Source organism: Ahaetulla prasina, chromosome 5 (genome assembly GCF_028640845.1).
Source record: "Ahaetulla prasina isolate Xishuangbanna chromosome 5, ASM2864084v1, whole genome shotgun sequence".
NCBI classification, from domain to species: Eukaryota; Metazoa; Chordata; class Lepidosauria; order Squamata; family Colubridae; genus Ahaetulla; species Ahaetulla prasina.
This window is the reverse complement of record NC_080543.1, coordinates 1,754,956-1,770,250: the sequence shown is the minus strand read 5'-3', so window position 1 is coordinate 1,770,250 and position 15,295 is coordinate 1,754,956. Positions and strand designations below refer to the sequence as shown.

Here is a 15,295-nt window from a genome sequence, read left to right as displayed (position 1 = left end):
CTCTGAGCACGCGCAAAGGGCCGCCAATCTCCGCCCCCTCCCCCTTTGTCAGGTGACAGCTGGCGCCTGACTCTAAGCCGCTTTGGTGGGGATGGCGCGGTTGGAACTCCGGGAAGAGTCGAGAGCTGCGGCCGGCCGGAGGGGGCGGCCGCTGGATTCCCCTCCGCCACCCCGTCCCGCCCCGTCCGGGCGATCCCGCTTGCCGCCGCTGCTGCTGTTGCTCCTGCTGCTCTCGCCAGCCTTCCTTTGCTCCGGCGCAGCCGGCGCCCGACCTCCGGAGCCGGACCAGCCGTTCCGGTGAGCGAGAAGCCCGAGGGTGAAGCTGGGTGGGGCTGCGGGCTTTGGCGGCCCGGAACATCATGCCGGTCCGGTCCGGTCCGGTCATACCGGGACTGGATCCTTTCCGACCCATGACCGCCTCCGTCTCCTCCCAGAATCCCTGACGGGTGGACTTCTCTGGGCCGCGTGGCCCCCGCCGAGCGGCTGAGCCTGATTTTTGCGCTTCGGCAGCGGAACGTGGAGCGGCTGAGCGAGGTGGTGCGCCACATCTCCTCACCCGACTCACCCAATTACGGTACCGGCTGGGGACCCCCGCCCCCTTTTTTGGGGGCCCAGGTCCGACTTCGAGCCCGGTAGCCGGGGACCCTAGAAGCGGGAGGAGGGTCTAGTTGAGGAGGCTCGACCGCCGAGCTGTACCCCCAACTGTGTTCCCAGGAGAGCAACCCAGGACTTTGCTTGTTCAGCCGGCATCGTCCTCTTTCCTGGGGATGGGGTCATTGGGGGTTCTTTCTACAAGGGGGTGGGAAGGACGGTGGGGACTTTAGACGCCAGACCAGCCTTGGACAAGCGCTTCCACAGGGGGCACTGGTCTCCTGGAGGGGAGGATGAGGGACAGAGGAGTGCAGCACAACCAGACCCCTCCCAAACCTCCTGTGGGTCCTGATGGACAGGACCACCCCCTGAAGACATGTCCCTTCTCCTGACCCTTTGCCCAGGGCACTTCCTCTCCCTGGCAGAAGTGCGTACTTTCGTCTCCCCCTCTCCTCTGACATTGAACAGTGTGGACAAGTGGCTGGTGGTGCATGGGGTCCAGGATTGCCAGAGAGTCAGCACCCTGGACTTCCTGCAGTGCTCGATGCCAGCCAGGTGAGTTGGGCCATGTCTGGAGGAGCCAGGCTGGCCAGCCTGCAAAAAGATAGGGGGAGGGGTGGGCCATGGTTGAGCTCTGGATTTCTGTCTGCAGCACTGCTGAGCAGCTGCTCCCAGGAGCTCAGTTCCACCGTTATGCAAAGGACGCTCGCAGGGTCATAAGGTCCCCTCTGCCTTACCTGCTTGATCAAGAGCTAGTGGACCATGTGGATTTTGGTAAGGGGCCTTTGGCCTTTGGTGGGGAGGGACTGAGGTGGCCGAGTCTCCTGATGTTTTGCTGGGCGGGCCTCATCTGCTGTAGATGACAATGACCTCCCTTTCACTTTTTGCCCCTTCTAAGTGGGGGGGCTGCACCGTTTCCCAGCTGAACGGAAGGTGGTGAGCCGGGCCTGGGCTGCAAAGAAGTCACCATCGGGAGGCGATGGGCAGTCCAGTTTCCATCTGGGTGTGACACCGTCGGTGCTCCGCCAGCGATACAACCTGACCCACATGGATGCGGGCAACTTCTCGCGCAACAGCCAGGCCTGCGCCCAGGTAGTGACCCAGCCCTTCTGCTCGGCATTTGGAGGGCAGGGGGCTGGCAGGCTCATCTCAGGCCAGGCTTGGCTGTCTCCGTGCCTGGTGTGTTCATCTCGACTCTGCTGGAGGGCAGCCTCTGAGATCTACGGCTTCTTCCCTGCCAGTTCCTGGAGCAATACTTCCACCAGGCCGACCTGGCTGAGTTTATGCAGCTCTTCGGTAGAACGTTTCCCCACCGCTCCCAGGTTGACCAAGTCATTGGGCCCCACGGCTTTGGCTTAGCTGGCTTGGAGGCCAGTCTGGACGTGGAGTATCTCATGAGCACGGGTGCCAACATTTCCACCTGGGTCTTCAGCAATGCAGGTATTCTCCTCTCTTCGGCCAGGTGTGGCTCTGTTACCCAACTGGGAACACCTGTGAGCTCCTGCCAGATGACGGTGGCCATGTCTCCTGACTCCTACCACTGCTGCTGGGGGGGCGGGGGGGCGGCCAGGGAAGGAGCAGTGGAGGTCTGGTCTGGCTGCCCTATTTGGGCTCACCCGTGTGCAGGGGCCCGAGGGGGGCAGAGGCTATGGGGAAGGGGCTTTGTGGAGATGGGGAAGGTTGCCTTTCTGAAGGGTGGCTCTTCCACCTCCTCCTCATGCCAGGTCGCCACGAGAGCCAGGAGCCCTTCCTGCAGTGGCTGCTCCTGCTCAGCAACACCAGTGGGCTGCCGTGGGTCCACACAGTCAGCTATGGAGATGATGAGGACAGCCTCTCTCAAGCCTACATGAAGCGGGTCAACACAGAGTTCATGAAGGCCGCCGCCCGCGGCATGAGCATCCTCTTTGCCTCAGGTACATGCAGTCCCTCACCTCTGAGGTCGGGAGCAAAGGGTCGTTAGCCCCATGCCCAGATGTCACTGGAGGGCAGCAAGCAGGGCAGCTGTGCCAAGGCGAGCAGTGGGTGGCAAGCCCTGACTAGGGGAGAGCTTCTGGCAGGACCTTTTCTCCCCCACTTCCTTGATCCTGATTTGTCCTCCTTACAAAACCATCATTCAATCCCACCTGCCTGGACAACTTCCGAGCACTCTCCCATCTTTCTTTTTGAGGTAGGAAAAGGTGGCTGCTCAGCAGCTCCAGGGGTCCTGGATGAAACAGATTTCCTGGACCCCTTTCAGTCAGGATTCAGGCCAGAAAATAGAGAAGAGAAGAGAAGAGAAGGGAATTTTTCCTTTCATTGGACAAATGTGATTGGACACACAATTTGTCTTGGTGCATATGCTCTCAGTGTACATAAAAGAAAAGATACCTTCATCAAGGTACAACACTTAATGATAGTCATAGGGTACAAATTTAACACTTAAATGATACAACACTTAATGATAGTCATAGGGTACAAATAAGCAATTAGGAAACAATATCAAAATAAATCGTAAGGATACAAGCAACAAAGTTACAGTCATAAAGTCATAAGTGGAAGGAGATGGATGATGGGAATGATGAGAAGATTAATAGTAATGCAGATTTAGTAAATAGTTTGACAGTGTTGAGGTAATTATTTGTTTAGCAGAATGATGGCATTGGGGAAAAAACTGTTCTTGTGTCTAGTTCTGGTGTGCAATGCTCTATAGCAGTGGTAGTCAACCTGGTCCCTATCGCCCACTAGTGGCTGTTCCAGCTTTCATAGTGGGCAGTAGGGTTTTGTCCGATACTGAAGCACTTTCCTTTTTTTAAATTTAATTGACTTTTTTAAAAAAAATTCATAGCATTATTTAAAAACATTTTCATTAGGTTTTCATAAAATTCCCCGTGACAATTTTAATTTCTGAAAATATACTATTTGTATTGCCTGCACATAAATTTAGTTCACGTTACGTAAGTGAAACTAAATGGTGCTATATTGCGACCGCAAACAAAAGAGCCTCGTCCCAGAATAGCTGGTGCGTCTCCCCCCACACCATCCAGCTGTAACAGACAAGCAGAGCTGGTAGCCAGCACCCCCCCCCCCACAAACCCAATCCATGATGCGCGAGAAGCAGGTGCAAATGACGATACACGGTGCATTACTGAGGAACTGGTGGGCGGTTAAATTTTTTTACTACTAACAGAGATACAAAAGTGGGCGGTAGGCAGGGGTGGGTTCTAAATTTTTTTACTACCAGTTCTGCAGGCGTGGCTTATTTTGTGGGTGTGGCTTGATAGGCATGGCTTGGCGGTCATGTGACTGGTGGGCATGGCTAGGTGGTCACGATCTTAGTTCCCCTTATGAGATTTCCCCCATCCGGATCTTTTGCAATCCCCCAAAGGGTCAATGGAAACCAGATTCCATACAGCTCTAAACCCTTAAGGCAAACCAAATACAAGTGGTCCTCGCTTATTGGCTGGTTGCTTAGCAAGTGTTCTAATTTACAACTGACCTCCCCAGAGCTACTTGACCTGTTTTTGGAGTTTTGACAGCCATACACACACACACACACACACACACACACTTATGACCAGTTACAACATCCCACACAGTCATGCGACTGAGGTTTTCTATGTTTTTTGCCAGTTTCCAACAATTCCTTCTGGTTTCTGGTTAAAAATGCCCATTGGGGAAAATGGACTTTTTAAAAACCAGTGTTCGCTTAATGATCACAAGGTTCACTTAAGGACCATGGTGTTTGCCTAACCCAGGGATCTGCAACTTTAAACACTCAAAAGAGCCATTTTTCTATTTTCTTTTAAACAGGTATTTGTCTCTCTCTTTCCTTCCTTTCTGTTTGTGTCTCTTGTCTCTCTCTCTCTATTTCTCTCCGTCCCTCCCTCTCTCTCTGTGGTGGAGGGGAGGGAAAGGAACCACTGAACTGGTGCTGGGTGATGGGAATCTGACGTCCAGAGGTCAACGAGCCACATACTGAAGACCAGATGGGGGCAATCCCACAAAAATTACACATCTCTTGTCACTTGAGCATATTCCAAAAAGCAAAAGAACCTGGTTTTGCTTAACTTTTTGCACAAAATTTTAGTATGAACCACCAAAATTAAATCATTCTTTTAATAAACCAGGAACTTCTATTTTTATGCAATATTCAAGGTATTAGAGCAGACAAGGCAAGAAATTCTAGGCATGCTGCTGGTTTGGGGAAAGGCAGGGAAAAAGCTCTTTTGCCACAATCCCCGAGTTCTCCCCTCGCAAAGCAGGCTGCTGGTTTGGGGAAAGGCAGGGAAAGAGCTCTTTTGCCACAATCCCTGAGTTCTCCCCTCGCAAGGCAGGCTGCTGGTTTGGGGAAAGGCAAGGAAAAAGCTCTTTTGCCACAATCCCTGAGTTCTCCCCTCGCAAGGCAGGCTGCTGGTTTGGGGAAAGGCAGGCTGCTGGTTTGGGGAAAGGCAGGCTGCTGGTTTGGGGAAAGGCAGGCTGCTGGTTTGGGGAAAGGCAGGCTGCTGGTTTGGGGAAAGGCAGGCTGCTGGTTTGGGGAAAGGCAGGCTGCTGGTTTGGGGAAAGGCAGGCTGCTGGTTTGGGGAAAGGCAGGGAAAGAGCTCTTGCCTCGATCCCTGAGTTCTCCCCTCTCAAGGCAGGCTGCTGGTTTGGGGAAAGGCAGGGAAAGAGCTCTTTTGCCACGATCCCTGAGCTCTCCCCTCGCAAGGCAGGCTGCTGGCTTGGTGAAAGGCAGGCAACCAGAGAACCAGTTTGGGGAAGTGGCCAGCTGGCTCTTGTTACCGGTTTTGCGAACTTGGCCTAATTTTTGCTAATGGTTCTTGCAAACCGGTCCGAACCGGTAGCAACCCACCACTGGCGGTAGGTATAAAAAGATTGACTACCCCTGCTCTATAGTGTTGTTTTGAAGGTAGGAGTTGAAACAGCTTATGTCCAGGATAGAATAGAATAGAATAGAATAGAATTTTATTGGCCAAGTGTGATTGGACACACAAGGAATTTGTCTTGGTGCATATGCTCTCAGTGTACATAAAAGAAAAGATACGTTCATCAAGGTACAACATTTACAACACAATTGATGATCAATATATCAATATAAATCATAAGGATTGCCAGCAACAAGTTATAGTCATACAGTCATAAGTGGAAAGAGATTGGTGATGGGAACTATGAAACGATTAATAGTAGTGCAGATTCAGTAAATAGTCTGACAGTGTTGAGGGAATTATTTGTTTAGCAGAGTGATGGCCTTCGGGAAAAAACTGTTCTTGTGTCTAGTTGTTCTGGTGTGCAGTGCTCTATAGCGTCGTTTTGAGGGTAGGAGTTGAAACAGTTTATGTCCAGGATGCGAGGATCTGCAAATATTTTCACGGCCTCTTCTTGATTCGTGCAGTATACAGGTCCTCAATGGAAGGCAAGTTGGTAGCAATTACTTTTTCTGCAGTTCTAATTATCCTCTGAAGTCTGTGTTTTTCTTGTTGGGTTGCAGAACCAGACCAGACAGTTATAGAGGTGCAAATGACAGACTCAATAATTCCTCTGTAGAACTGGATCAGCAGCTCCTTGGGCAGTTTGAGCTTACTGAGTTGGCGCAGAAAGAACATTCTTTGTTGTCCTTTTTAATGATGTTTTGATGTTAGCTGTCCATTTGAGATCTTGCGATATGATAGAACCCAGAAATTTGAAGGTTTCTACTGTTGATACTGTGTTGTCAAGTATTGTGAGAGGTGGAAGTATGGAAGGGTTTTCCTAAAATCTACCACCATTTCTACGGTTTTGAGTGTGTTCAGTTCCAGATTGTTTTGGTTGCACCACAAGGCTAGTCGTTCGACCTCTCGTCTATATGCGGATTCGTCATTGTCTCGAATGAGACCAATCACTGTTGTGTCATCTGCGAACTTCAGTAGCTTAACAAATGGATCATTGGAGATGCAGTCATTGGTATACAGAGAGAAGAGAAGTGGGAGAGCACACAGCCTTGGGGGCCCCTGTGCTAATTGTACAGGTATTTGATGTGATCTTGCTTAGCTTCACCTGCTGCTTCCTGTTTGTTAGGAAGCTTGTGATCCACTTACAAGTCTGTTCCGGTACCTGTAGCTGGTTTAGCTTAGTTAGAAGAATGTCTGGAATGATGGTATTGAACGCTGAACTAAAGTCTACAAAAGGACCCTTGCATAGGTCTTTGGAGACACAAGATGTTGTAGGATGTAGTGCAGAGCCATATTATCAGCATCATCTGTTGATCTATTTGCTCGGTATGCAAATTGCAAGGGGTCTAAGAGCGGATTCGTGATGGTTTTCAGGTAGGAAAGCACTAGCCTTTCAAAGGTTTTCATGACTACAGATGTTAGAGCAACTGGTCTGTAGTCATTCAGTTCCTTGATGGTGGGCTTCTTGGCACTGGGATGATGGTAGGCGTTTGAAGCAAGAAGGAACATAGCACATCTCTAGTGATTTATTGAAAATATGGGTGAAGATGGGGCCAATTGGTCAGCACAGACTTTTAAGCAAGAAGGAGTTATCTTGTCTGGGCCTGGAGCTTTTCCTGGCTTTTGTCTGTGAAATAGGTCCTGCACTTCCTTTTCTGTGATCACTAGGGGTTGTGAACCCAATGAAATGGGGTCAGTTGTAGGAGGCTTGGCTGTTGTTGGTGTGTCTGAGATGGGGTTGTGGAGATAGGTGGCTGTAGTTTCCTTTCAAACCTGCAGTAAAACTCATTCAGGTCATCTGCCAGTTGTTGATTACCTTCAGCCTGGGAAGGAGGTTTGCCATAGCCGGTGATATTTTAAGAGTTTTCCACATGTTTGCTGGTTCATTTGCTGAAAATTGATTCTTTAGCTTTTCAGAGTAGCTTCTTTTGCTGCTCTTATCTCCCTTGTTAGTGCATTTCTGGCCTGATTGTACAGCATTTTATCACCTTTTCTGTAGGCTTCCTCTTTGGAATGTCGTAGCTGCTTAAGTTTAGGTGTAAACCAAGGTTTGTTATTACTGTGTATTCAAGTTCCTTGTAGGTACACATAGGTCTTCACAGAAGCTGACATATGATGTTACAGTATCTGTGAGTTCATCCAGGTCTGCAGAGGTATCTTTAAAATATTCCAATCAGTGCAGTCAAAACATGCCTGTAGCTTTAATTCTGATTCCTCCGTCCAGGTTTTCACTGATTTAATTATTGGTTTTATGGCTTTAAGTCTTTGCCTGTAAGCAGGTACAAGGTGAATCATGCAATGATCAGAGTGTCCTACAGCTGCACGTGGTAAAGACCGATAGGCATCTTTTAGTGTTGTGTAGCAGTGGTCTAGAGTATTCTTGCCTCTGGTGGGACAATTGACATGCTGAAAGTATTTTGGTAGTTCTTTCCTTAAGTTTGCCTTGTTTAGATCTCCCAAAACAATGGCCAGTGAATCAGGGTGTTTGGCTTCAGCCTCCATGATTTGGTCAGCTAGAGTTCGTAATGCCTTGTTTACACAGGCTTGTGGTGGGACATAAACAGCAATTAGAAGAAATGAGGAAAATTCACGAGGCGAATAGTAAGGTTAGAGTCTCTAAATTGTCACAGAATTTGTAAATTATGTTAAAATCTTGACACCAGGTTGTATTAATATATAGGCATAAGCCTCCTCCTTTCTTTTTACCAGATGTTTCTGGAATCCTGTCTGATCGTTCAATTTGAAATCCTGGAATGTTCAGGCTGCTATTTTCAATTGATTCATTTAACCAGGTTTCAGAGAAGCATAGGACTGCTGAATTGCGAAAATCAGAATAGTATTTGTTTAAGAGGAGTATTTCATCCATCTTATTTGCAAGTGAGCGTATATTTGTTAGGAAAATTGAAGGCAGAGGAGTTTTAATGCGACTTCTTAATCTGTTTAAGATCCCAGATCGTTTACCTCTTTTCCTTCGTTTCCGTCGTTTGGTTTTTTTAGTAATCCATGGCTCCGTGGGAATTGCCTCCTCCTGTGTTAGAATCTCCTCCGTGTTTGTAAAGACAGGCGGGGGTGAGATTAAAGAAAGCTGCTCCTTAAAGAAATGTTCCTTAATTTTTAGCAGATGGTCTCGTGAGTAGGAAATCCGTAGTGAGTCACAGAGAACAATTAGAAATAAAGAAACAATTAGAGAGCATTTCACCGAGGCAGCCTTCGTCGGCGCCATCTTAGGTGGGGGGGGGAAAAAAAGCTATTGTTTTTTCTGCAGTACTAATTATCCTCTGAAGTCTGTGTCTGTCTTGTTAGGTTGCAGAACTAAACCAGACAGTTATAGAGGTGCAGATGACAGACTCAATAATTCCTCTGTAGAACTGGATCAGCAGCTTTCTGAGTTGGCGCAGAAAGAACATGATTTTTGATGCCGTTTTTGATGTTAGCTGTCCATTTTAGATCATGCGATATGGTAGAACCTAGAAATTTGAAGGTTCCTACTGTTGATACTGTGTTGTCTAGTATTGTAAGAGGTGGAAGTATGGGAGGGTTTCTCCTAAAGTCTACCACCATTTCTACGGTTTTGAGTGCATTTAGTTCCAGATTGTTCCGGTCGCACCACAAGACTAGTCGTTCAACCTCCCGTCTCTATGCAGCTTCATCATTGTCTCGAATGAGACCGATCACTGTTGTGTCATCTGTGAACTTCAGTAATTTAACAGATGGATCGTTAGAGATGCAATCATTGGTATACAGAGAGAAGTGGGGAGAGCACACAGCCTTGCCGGGGGCTCTCTGCTAATTGTACAGGTATCTGATGTGATTCTGCTTAGCTTTACTTGCTGCTTCCTGTTGTAACGACCTGGGTAATGGGCTATGTGGAAACGTCCTGAGTTCTGGGAATGTGACCTCCTATAACAGTAATGGGCTGTGTGGAAACGTCCTGAGTTCTGGGAATGTGACCTCCTGTAACGGTAATGGGCTGTGTGGAAACGTCCTGAGTTCTGGGAATGTTACCTCCTGAGTCTTGTGCTGTAACATCCTAGGTGATTGGTTGTGTTGTAACATCCTGAGCTTTGGTGTTATGGCCTCTTGAGTTCTGTGATGTAATGTCCTGAGCAGATGGCTGTGATGCAGCATCCTGGGTTTTGATTTGGCTCCGAGTTTGAGGTCTTGTCATGTGTTTATGGCACGTGTCAATTTGCTTTGTGTGGGGATCGGAGGAGGGCGCAGCAGCCGGTGGTGCCAGTGTGGTGTGGCTTCTGGATGATGGTTGAATTTCGTCTGTGGGATGGGTTTGGGTTTGACTTTGGTGAGGATGATTGGTGGTGGCGTCACGCCACACACACAATGAACACATGACAAGACCTCAAACTCGGAGCCAAACCAAAACCCGGGATGCTGCATCACAGCCATCTGCTCAGGACATTACATCACAGAACTCAAGAGGCCACAGCACCAAAGCTCAGGATGTTACAGCACAACTAACCACCCAGGATATTACAGCACAAGACTCAGGAGGTCACATTCCCAGAACTCAGGACATTTCCACACAGCCCATTGACCCAGGTCGTTACAACACAGAAGACTAATGGGCACACAACTAGGACCACACTCACACAGGATGCTACAAAACAGCTGACTAATCTGCAAACATCCACTCTACCTGCCAATCAAGATGCAACCACACAGCCAACCAACCCGTTACAGCAACAAAGCCAACACTCCACACCTCCCCACCAGTATTTTATAGAGAGACCACGCTTTGCTCACACAAGCACAAAGCCGTAAGCACCAGCCTGAAGATGACGAGTGAGACCTCGTCAAAATGTCGCCAAGATACTCTCAACCTTACACGGGAAAAGACCCGAATACGCCAAGACCTACATATCTATACCCATAAAAACCTACGAAAACACACACATATGTATGTCTATGTGGCCTCATTGTGTTCTTTTTCATTCTTTATTTTACCGTCCTATTATTTTATTTCCGTTTACATTCTTTTCGTTTTTTCCTTTGTATTGTTGTAAGTCACCTAGAGTAGTTCCATGGCGAGATAGGTGGCAAATAAATTTAACAAATAAAAAAATTAAGTGGCCGGAAATGGAGGAGGAAAATGACCAGGCTTACTTTGACCCCCTCTCTTAGGTGACTCTGGGGCCGGCTGCCGGGCAGTTTTGGGGGGGAAGCATGTCTTCCGGCCCAGCTTCCCAGCCTCCAGGTGAGGAGCAGGGGCCTGGGGCTCTTCGGACCTTTTGTGCATCCAGCCCATTTCCTCTGAAACGATAGGGTGGGCAGTACGAGTTTGAGCTGCCTGGCTCTTGCTTGCCCTTGTTCCGGGACCCACAAGTACCTGTTGTGCAGGCATCCATCTCTGGTGCCCACTCCCATCGGGTGGGCTCCCGTCTCCTTCCTGCCTCAGGTGAAATGGGCAGCTGGAGGTGGCCGAGTGCTTCACCTGCTTTGGACCCAATGCTTCGCCTGCTTTGCAGCCCTTATGTGACAACCGTTGGGGGCACGGCCTTCCAGCAGCCCTTCCTGGTGGGCACTGAAGTGGCAGACTACATCAGCGGAGGCGGGTTCAGCAATGTCTTCCCTATGCCCGACTACCAGGTGAGCCAAGAGGCTGTGCTGCCCCACCTCCCGCCCTCCCAGCAGTGGCAGCGAGAGGACCTTTGTTGCAAATCATAATAGCTGTGACTGGGAAGTGGCCCACAGAGATGGTGGGGCTGTTGCAGTGGTGCCTGTGGGGCAGGAGGGAGGCAACATGCTGGAGGAACAGTGGACAGGCTGCACCCTTTCCTGCCCACAGGTAACGGCCGTGAAGCGTTTCCTGAGCACATCGCCTCATCTGCCCCCCGCCAGCTACTACAACAGCACAGGCAGAGCTTATCCAGATTTGGCGGCCCTTTCGGACAATTACTGGGTGGTGACCAACCACATCCCCATGCCCTGGGTCTCGGGAACCTCTGTACGTATGTGGCCCTCCCTGCTGGCCTTCTCCCAGAGCCTTGGCTGCCTTTTTGCTGGGCTGGGGAGCCTGCTGGCCCCTGGTGACCATCCTGCTTCCCCAATTGCAGGCCTCCACTCCCGTGGTGGGGGGCATTATTGCCCTGATCAATGACTGGCGCCTCCAGAGAGGGCTGCCTGCCCTGGGCTTCCTCAACCCTGCCCTCTACCGGCTCCAGGAAAGAGGGAACAGCACTGCCCTCTATGACGTGAGTGCAGTTCTCAACCTGGGGGCAGCTTGGGAAGTTGATCCCTGGAGGGAAGGGCAGCCTATGATCTTGCTGTCATGCATGGCAACTAGAAAGAGGAGCAGGCTTGGCTGAGTGGGATCCTGGATATTGGGCACATTGTAAAAGCCTCCCTTTCTCTGCCTCTCCCTAGGTGATCCATGGATGCCATCTGTCCTGTCTGGATGCTGCTGTGCAAGGCCAGGGCTTCTGTGCTGCCCCTGCTTGGGACCCCGTCACAGGCTGGGGGACCCCCAACTTCCCTGAGCTGCTGCGTGGCCTCCTGGGCTAGCATGCCATGGCTTGGGCCTTGCTGGTGGCCAGCTTTGCAATCAGGATGGGGGAGAGGGAATGGACTGGGTGTGTGACTGGGAGGCTACAATGGCACATGAGGGGGGGCATCCTGCTCCTGCCCCAAGGGGTTTCCTTTTTTCCAAGTGAGAACTGTGGCAGAGGGGTCTATCAATGCCAAGAAGCCGGCCACTGCCAGCCATGCAACCCTGGGGTTTGGGGGGGAGGTTAGTGTTGTGCAAAGTGCTTTGAATGCAGAATCCCAGAATCCTATTTCAGGTGTGAAATGTGATGTTGCCAAGTGCCCCAACCGCCAGCTTCCCATTGGACTCCAGGCACTGCAGTCTCTGGCCCATCTAGAAGCCTTGGGACTGGGTAGGGACGCTTGAAATCGCACAGCAATATTTGGCCCAAGGGGTTGTTCTAGTCCTCCATAAAGCAATTGTTCCAAATCCCAGGTCAGGTAGGGCTGTTAAAGCCGTCAAGTCCTGGCAGAAATTCTGATATGAGCCTATTCGGATTCAGCTTGACCGCATCAATCCCCTGCCTGCCTGCACCGAAAGCAAGTTCCACTGTCCAGTCATCTGCCATCCTGCAACTTAAATCTATGGTTTTGTGGTCTACACACTGGAATAAAGGGCATCCTGAAACTCTGAAGTGCCCAAAAGAGGGCGATCTCTTCTCTCCTGCTGGCTCTTTTCAGGCTAAGCCTTTCCACAGGCGAAGATCACTCCTGCCAGCAATGACAGGGCAAACCACTAGTGCGTAACATGAGAGCAAGCCCCTCTTCCTTCCAGCACTGATGATGTTACCTAGTTTGATCAGGAAATGTCTGCAAGGAAACCACCAACCTTGGAGCACCAAGGTCCCCTCATTTCCACTTTCTTTAGTCTGTCTTGGTTTCCAGCCCCCCCACCCAATCATCCTTTATTCTTCCAAGTTCTCTGAATTCTAAAATGCATTACCCAGAGCTAAGCAGATCACATAAAGGAGAAGAAACTGAAATGGTTATTTCTCAAAATCTTGAGAAGCTGCAGATTGTAGAAACTTATCAATTCACCCTAAAATTGCATTTGCCCTTATTGCAACCAAGTTCACACAGCTGACTCGGTTTCTAAAGGTAAAGAGATTCCTTGAGTCAAAGGTGGGTGTTAGTTATCCCACCCAATTTTGTATCACCTATAGATTTGAATAGTATTTTCTCCAAAATGATTAATAAAAATACTGAAAAATAAAGGACCCCGATTGATCCTTCCGGCACTCGACTCTCAAATATTTTCTCAATTTGAAGAAAAGTCCCGGACGAGCATTTGAAAGTCACCCATGTCTGAAAGTGCCATCGGGTCCATATTTTATTATGGGGTATTTAGCAAAAAACTGGTGAAATCAAGATATAGTCGATGGCCGATGGGATGGAAAGCAGCGCGGAGTGGGTGGGTGGGTCGGTGGAAAACCCTGAAAAAGAGACGGTGCAATCCTGAGACGGGCTGGGGGAAGATTCAGGGTAGCCACACCTAGAATTCCTCGCGATTTGTCTTAACAGATTTAAGTTACAGGTGTTTTTTTTTTGGCGAGATTCCGTCCACCGGGGCGAGCCAAGAAAGGCTGGGACTCTGCTGGACCGCAACTGTCCGTCTCTGGCCTTGAGAGAATTGCCTAAGTTTTGTTCCTGACCTGCCAAAATTGTCTTGAAGCAATTGCTACAATTATTATTTCAGGATATTTCCAGGTGCGACTTTTATGGTTTTCCTCCAGTGACTAGAGAGCCAGTTCGGCTAGTGGTTAAAGCATCAGCCTGGCCCGAAAGAGGGAGCCCCGCAGGCGGACCGGCTTTCCCTTCACGAGGCCCGTTTCCACGCGCCTCTCGCCAGGCGACTGCCCGGTGCAAAGGGGGCCCCTTCCCGCGGAAGACCCAGGCTCCAGCCGGGCCTCCTGGGCAAACCGACCCCACCGCCCCGCTCGGCGAAGGCGGCCTCACGAACCCGCCTCGCCCCGCCCCTTGAGCGGGGCGCCGGAGGGGAGGAGCCACGTACGCCCTGCGGGGGGGGGTCGGTGCGCCTGCGCAGAAACTGCCGCAGCCGGAGTTCGCCGGATCCATGAGCACCAGCGGGGCGGGCGGTAGCAGCAGCGGCGGCGGCGGCACCGGCACGGGAGTGGGGGTCGCGGAACCCGACCCCAACCCCGCGACGCCCGCGGCCCCCCCGCCGCCGCCCCCGCCGCCCCCCGCCGCCTCCGCCGGGGACGCGGGCGCCAAGGGCAGCCCGGGCGTGGCGGGGGCCGCCGCGGGGGCGGCCGGTGAGTGGCGGGGCGGAGCGGGCGGGGCCGGGCGGGGGCCTCCTCCGCCCGGCCGGTCTCACGCGTCGCCCCCCGCAGGCCTCGCCGCCGCCTCCCTGGCGCAGCCTGTCGAGGGGCCGCCGCCGCCGCCGCCCAACGGAGTCTTTGCGCCGCCCGCGGGCGCCGCCAACGGGGGCGCCAAGGCCGCCGCCGCCGTCCCTCCGCCCGGCTCGGCTTCGTCCGGCGCGCCGCTCGTGGACTTCCTGCTGCAGCTGGAGGACTACACGCCCACGGTGGGTCCCGGGCGGGCGCCGCGGCTGCGGGTTCCCAGTCACGACCCGCTCCACGCCTGACTTTGCCCCGCTTTTGCAGATCCCGGACGCCGTGACTGGCTACTACCTGAACCGCGCCGGCTTCGAGGCGTCGGACCCGCGCATGTGAGTGTGGCGGGGCTCCCGGGGCCCGTGGGCGAGCCTGGCCGAACCGAGCTAACCGTCCCTCCCTCCCCGCAGCATCCGGCTCGTCTCGCTGGCGGCCCAGAAGTTCATCTCGGACGTGGCCAACGACGCCCTGCAGCACTGCAAGATGAAGGGCACGGCCTCCTGCAGCTCCCGCAACAAGAGCAAGGTGGGTGGGGAGGGGGCGGTGGGCCCTTTGGGGAGGGGGCTCTGACTTCTCTGCTGCTGCTGCCTCTCCTTCTCACAGGACAAGAAGCACACGCTGACTATGGAGGATCTGGCCCCTGCACTGGCCGAGTATGGCATCAACGTCAAGAAACCCCATTATTTCACCTGAAAGCCCCTTCCCCCTGCCCCGTTCTTTATTAAAGTCTCTCTCTTGCCCTCCTCTCTTGCTTTGGTTACTGACAGGACCGCCTGCTGCTCTGCGCAGTTGGGTGCTCTGCTGCTGTGGTATTCCTGGCTGGCAGAGAATATCCACAGAATGGGGGCATGCCTGGCTGGTGCTTCCGTTCAGAAGCAGCCCGTTCCCTCCCCTTGCAGCATCCCC

At 51.7% G+C, this 15,295-nt stretch overlaps 2 protein-coding genes across 5 annotated transcripts; both read left to right on the top strand.

Annotated features, from left to right (window-relative positions):
• Positions 1–42: 42 nt before the first annotated feature.
• Positions 43–13,249, top strand: TPP1 (tripeptidyl peptidase 1). Of its 3 annotated transcripts, XM_058184740.1 has the most exons (12): positions 44–297; positions 435–574; positions 996–1,146; positions 1,244–1,365; positions 1,490–1,683; positions 1,833–2,031; positions 2,316–2,504; positions 10,635–10,707; positions 10,979–11,099; positions 11,299–11,457; positions 11,567–11,704; positions 11,877–13,249. In XM_058184740.1, the coding sequence occupies exons 1-12, from the start codon at positions 92–94 to the stop codon at positions 12,012–12,014; spliced, it is 1,830 nt and encodes a 609-aa protein (XP_058040723.1). In that variant the 5' UTR covers positions 44–91; the 3' UTR covers positions 12,015–13,249. The 3 variants fall into 3 exon arrangements, with proteins under 3 accessions (XP_058040724.1, XP_058040723.1, XP_058040726.1); XM_058184741.1 differs by lacking the exon at positions 11,567–11,704 and having other exon boundaries at positions 43–297; XM_058184743.1 differs by lacking the exon at positions 44–297 and having other exon boundaries at positions 447–574; positions 1,060–1,146.
• An 802-nt stretch (positions 13,250–14,051) lies between these two features.
• TAF10 (TATA-box binding protein associated factor 10) lies at positions 14,052–15,129 on the top strand. Of its 2 annotated transcripts, XM_058184756.1 has the most exons (5): positions 14,052–14,308; positions 14,387–14,580; positions 14,660–14,724; positions 14,800–14,914; positions 14,993–15,129. In XM_058184756.1, the coding sequence occupies exons 1-5, from the start codon at positions 14,110–14,112 to the stop codon at positions 15,080–15,082; spliced, it is 663 nt and encodes a 220-aa protein (XP_058040739.1). In that variant the 5' UTR covers positions 14,052–14,109; the 3' UTR covers positions 15,083–15,129. The 2 variants fall into 2 exon arrangements, with proteins under 2 accessions (XP_058040739.1, XP_058040737.1); XM_058184754.1 differs by having other exon boundaries at positions 14,056–14,580.
• Positions 15,130–15,295: the final 166 nt, after the last annotated feature.

Bases quoted from the DNA above. Each gene is read 5' to 3' on its own strand.
- TAF10 (XM_058184754.1), top strand. From the start codon at position 14,110: ATGAGCACCAGCGGGGCGGGCGGTAGCAGCAGCGGCGGCGGCGGCACC. The intron at 14,581-14,659 runs GTGGGTCCCGGG...CCGCTTTTGCAG, and splicing joins TGGAGGACTACACGCCCACG to ATCCCGGACGCCGTGACTGG. The intron at 14,725-14,799 runs GTGAGTGTGGCG...CCCTCCCCGCAG, and splicing joins GAGGCGTCGGACCCGCGCAT to CATCCGGCTCGTCTCGCTGG.
- TPP1 (XM_058184740.1), top strand. From the start codon at position 92: ATGGCGCGGTTGGAACTCCGGGAAGAGTCGAGAGCTGCGGCCGGCCGG. The intron at 298-434 runs GTGAGCGAGAAG...GTCTCCTCCCAG, and splicing joins GAGCCGGACCAGCCGTTCCG to AATCCCTGACGGGTGGACTT. The intron at 1,366-1,489 runs GTAAGGGGCCTT...GCCCCTTCTAAG, and splicing joins AGTGGACCATGTGGATTTTG to TGGGGGGGCTGCACCGTTTC.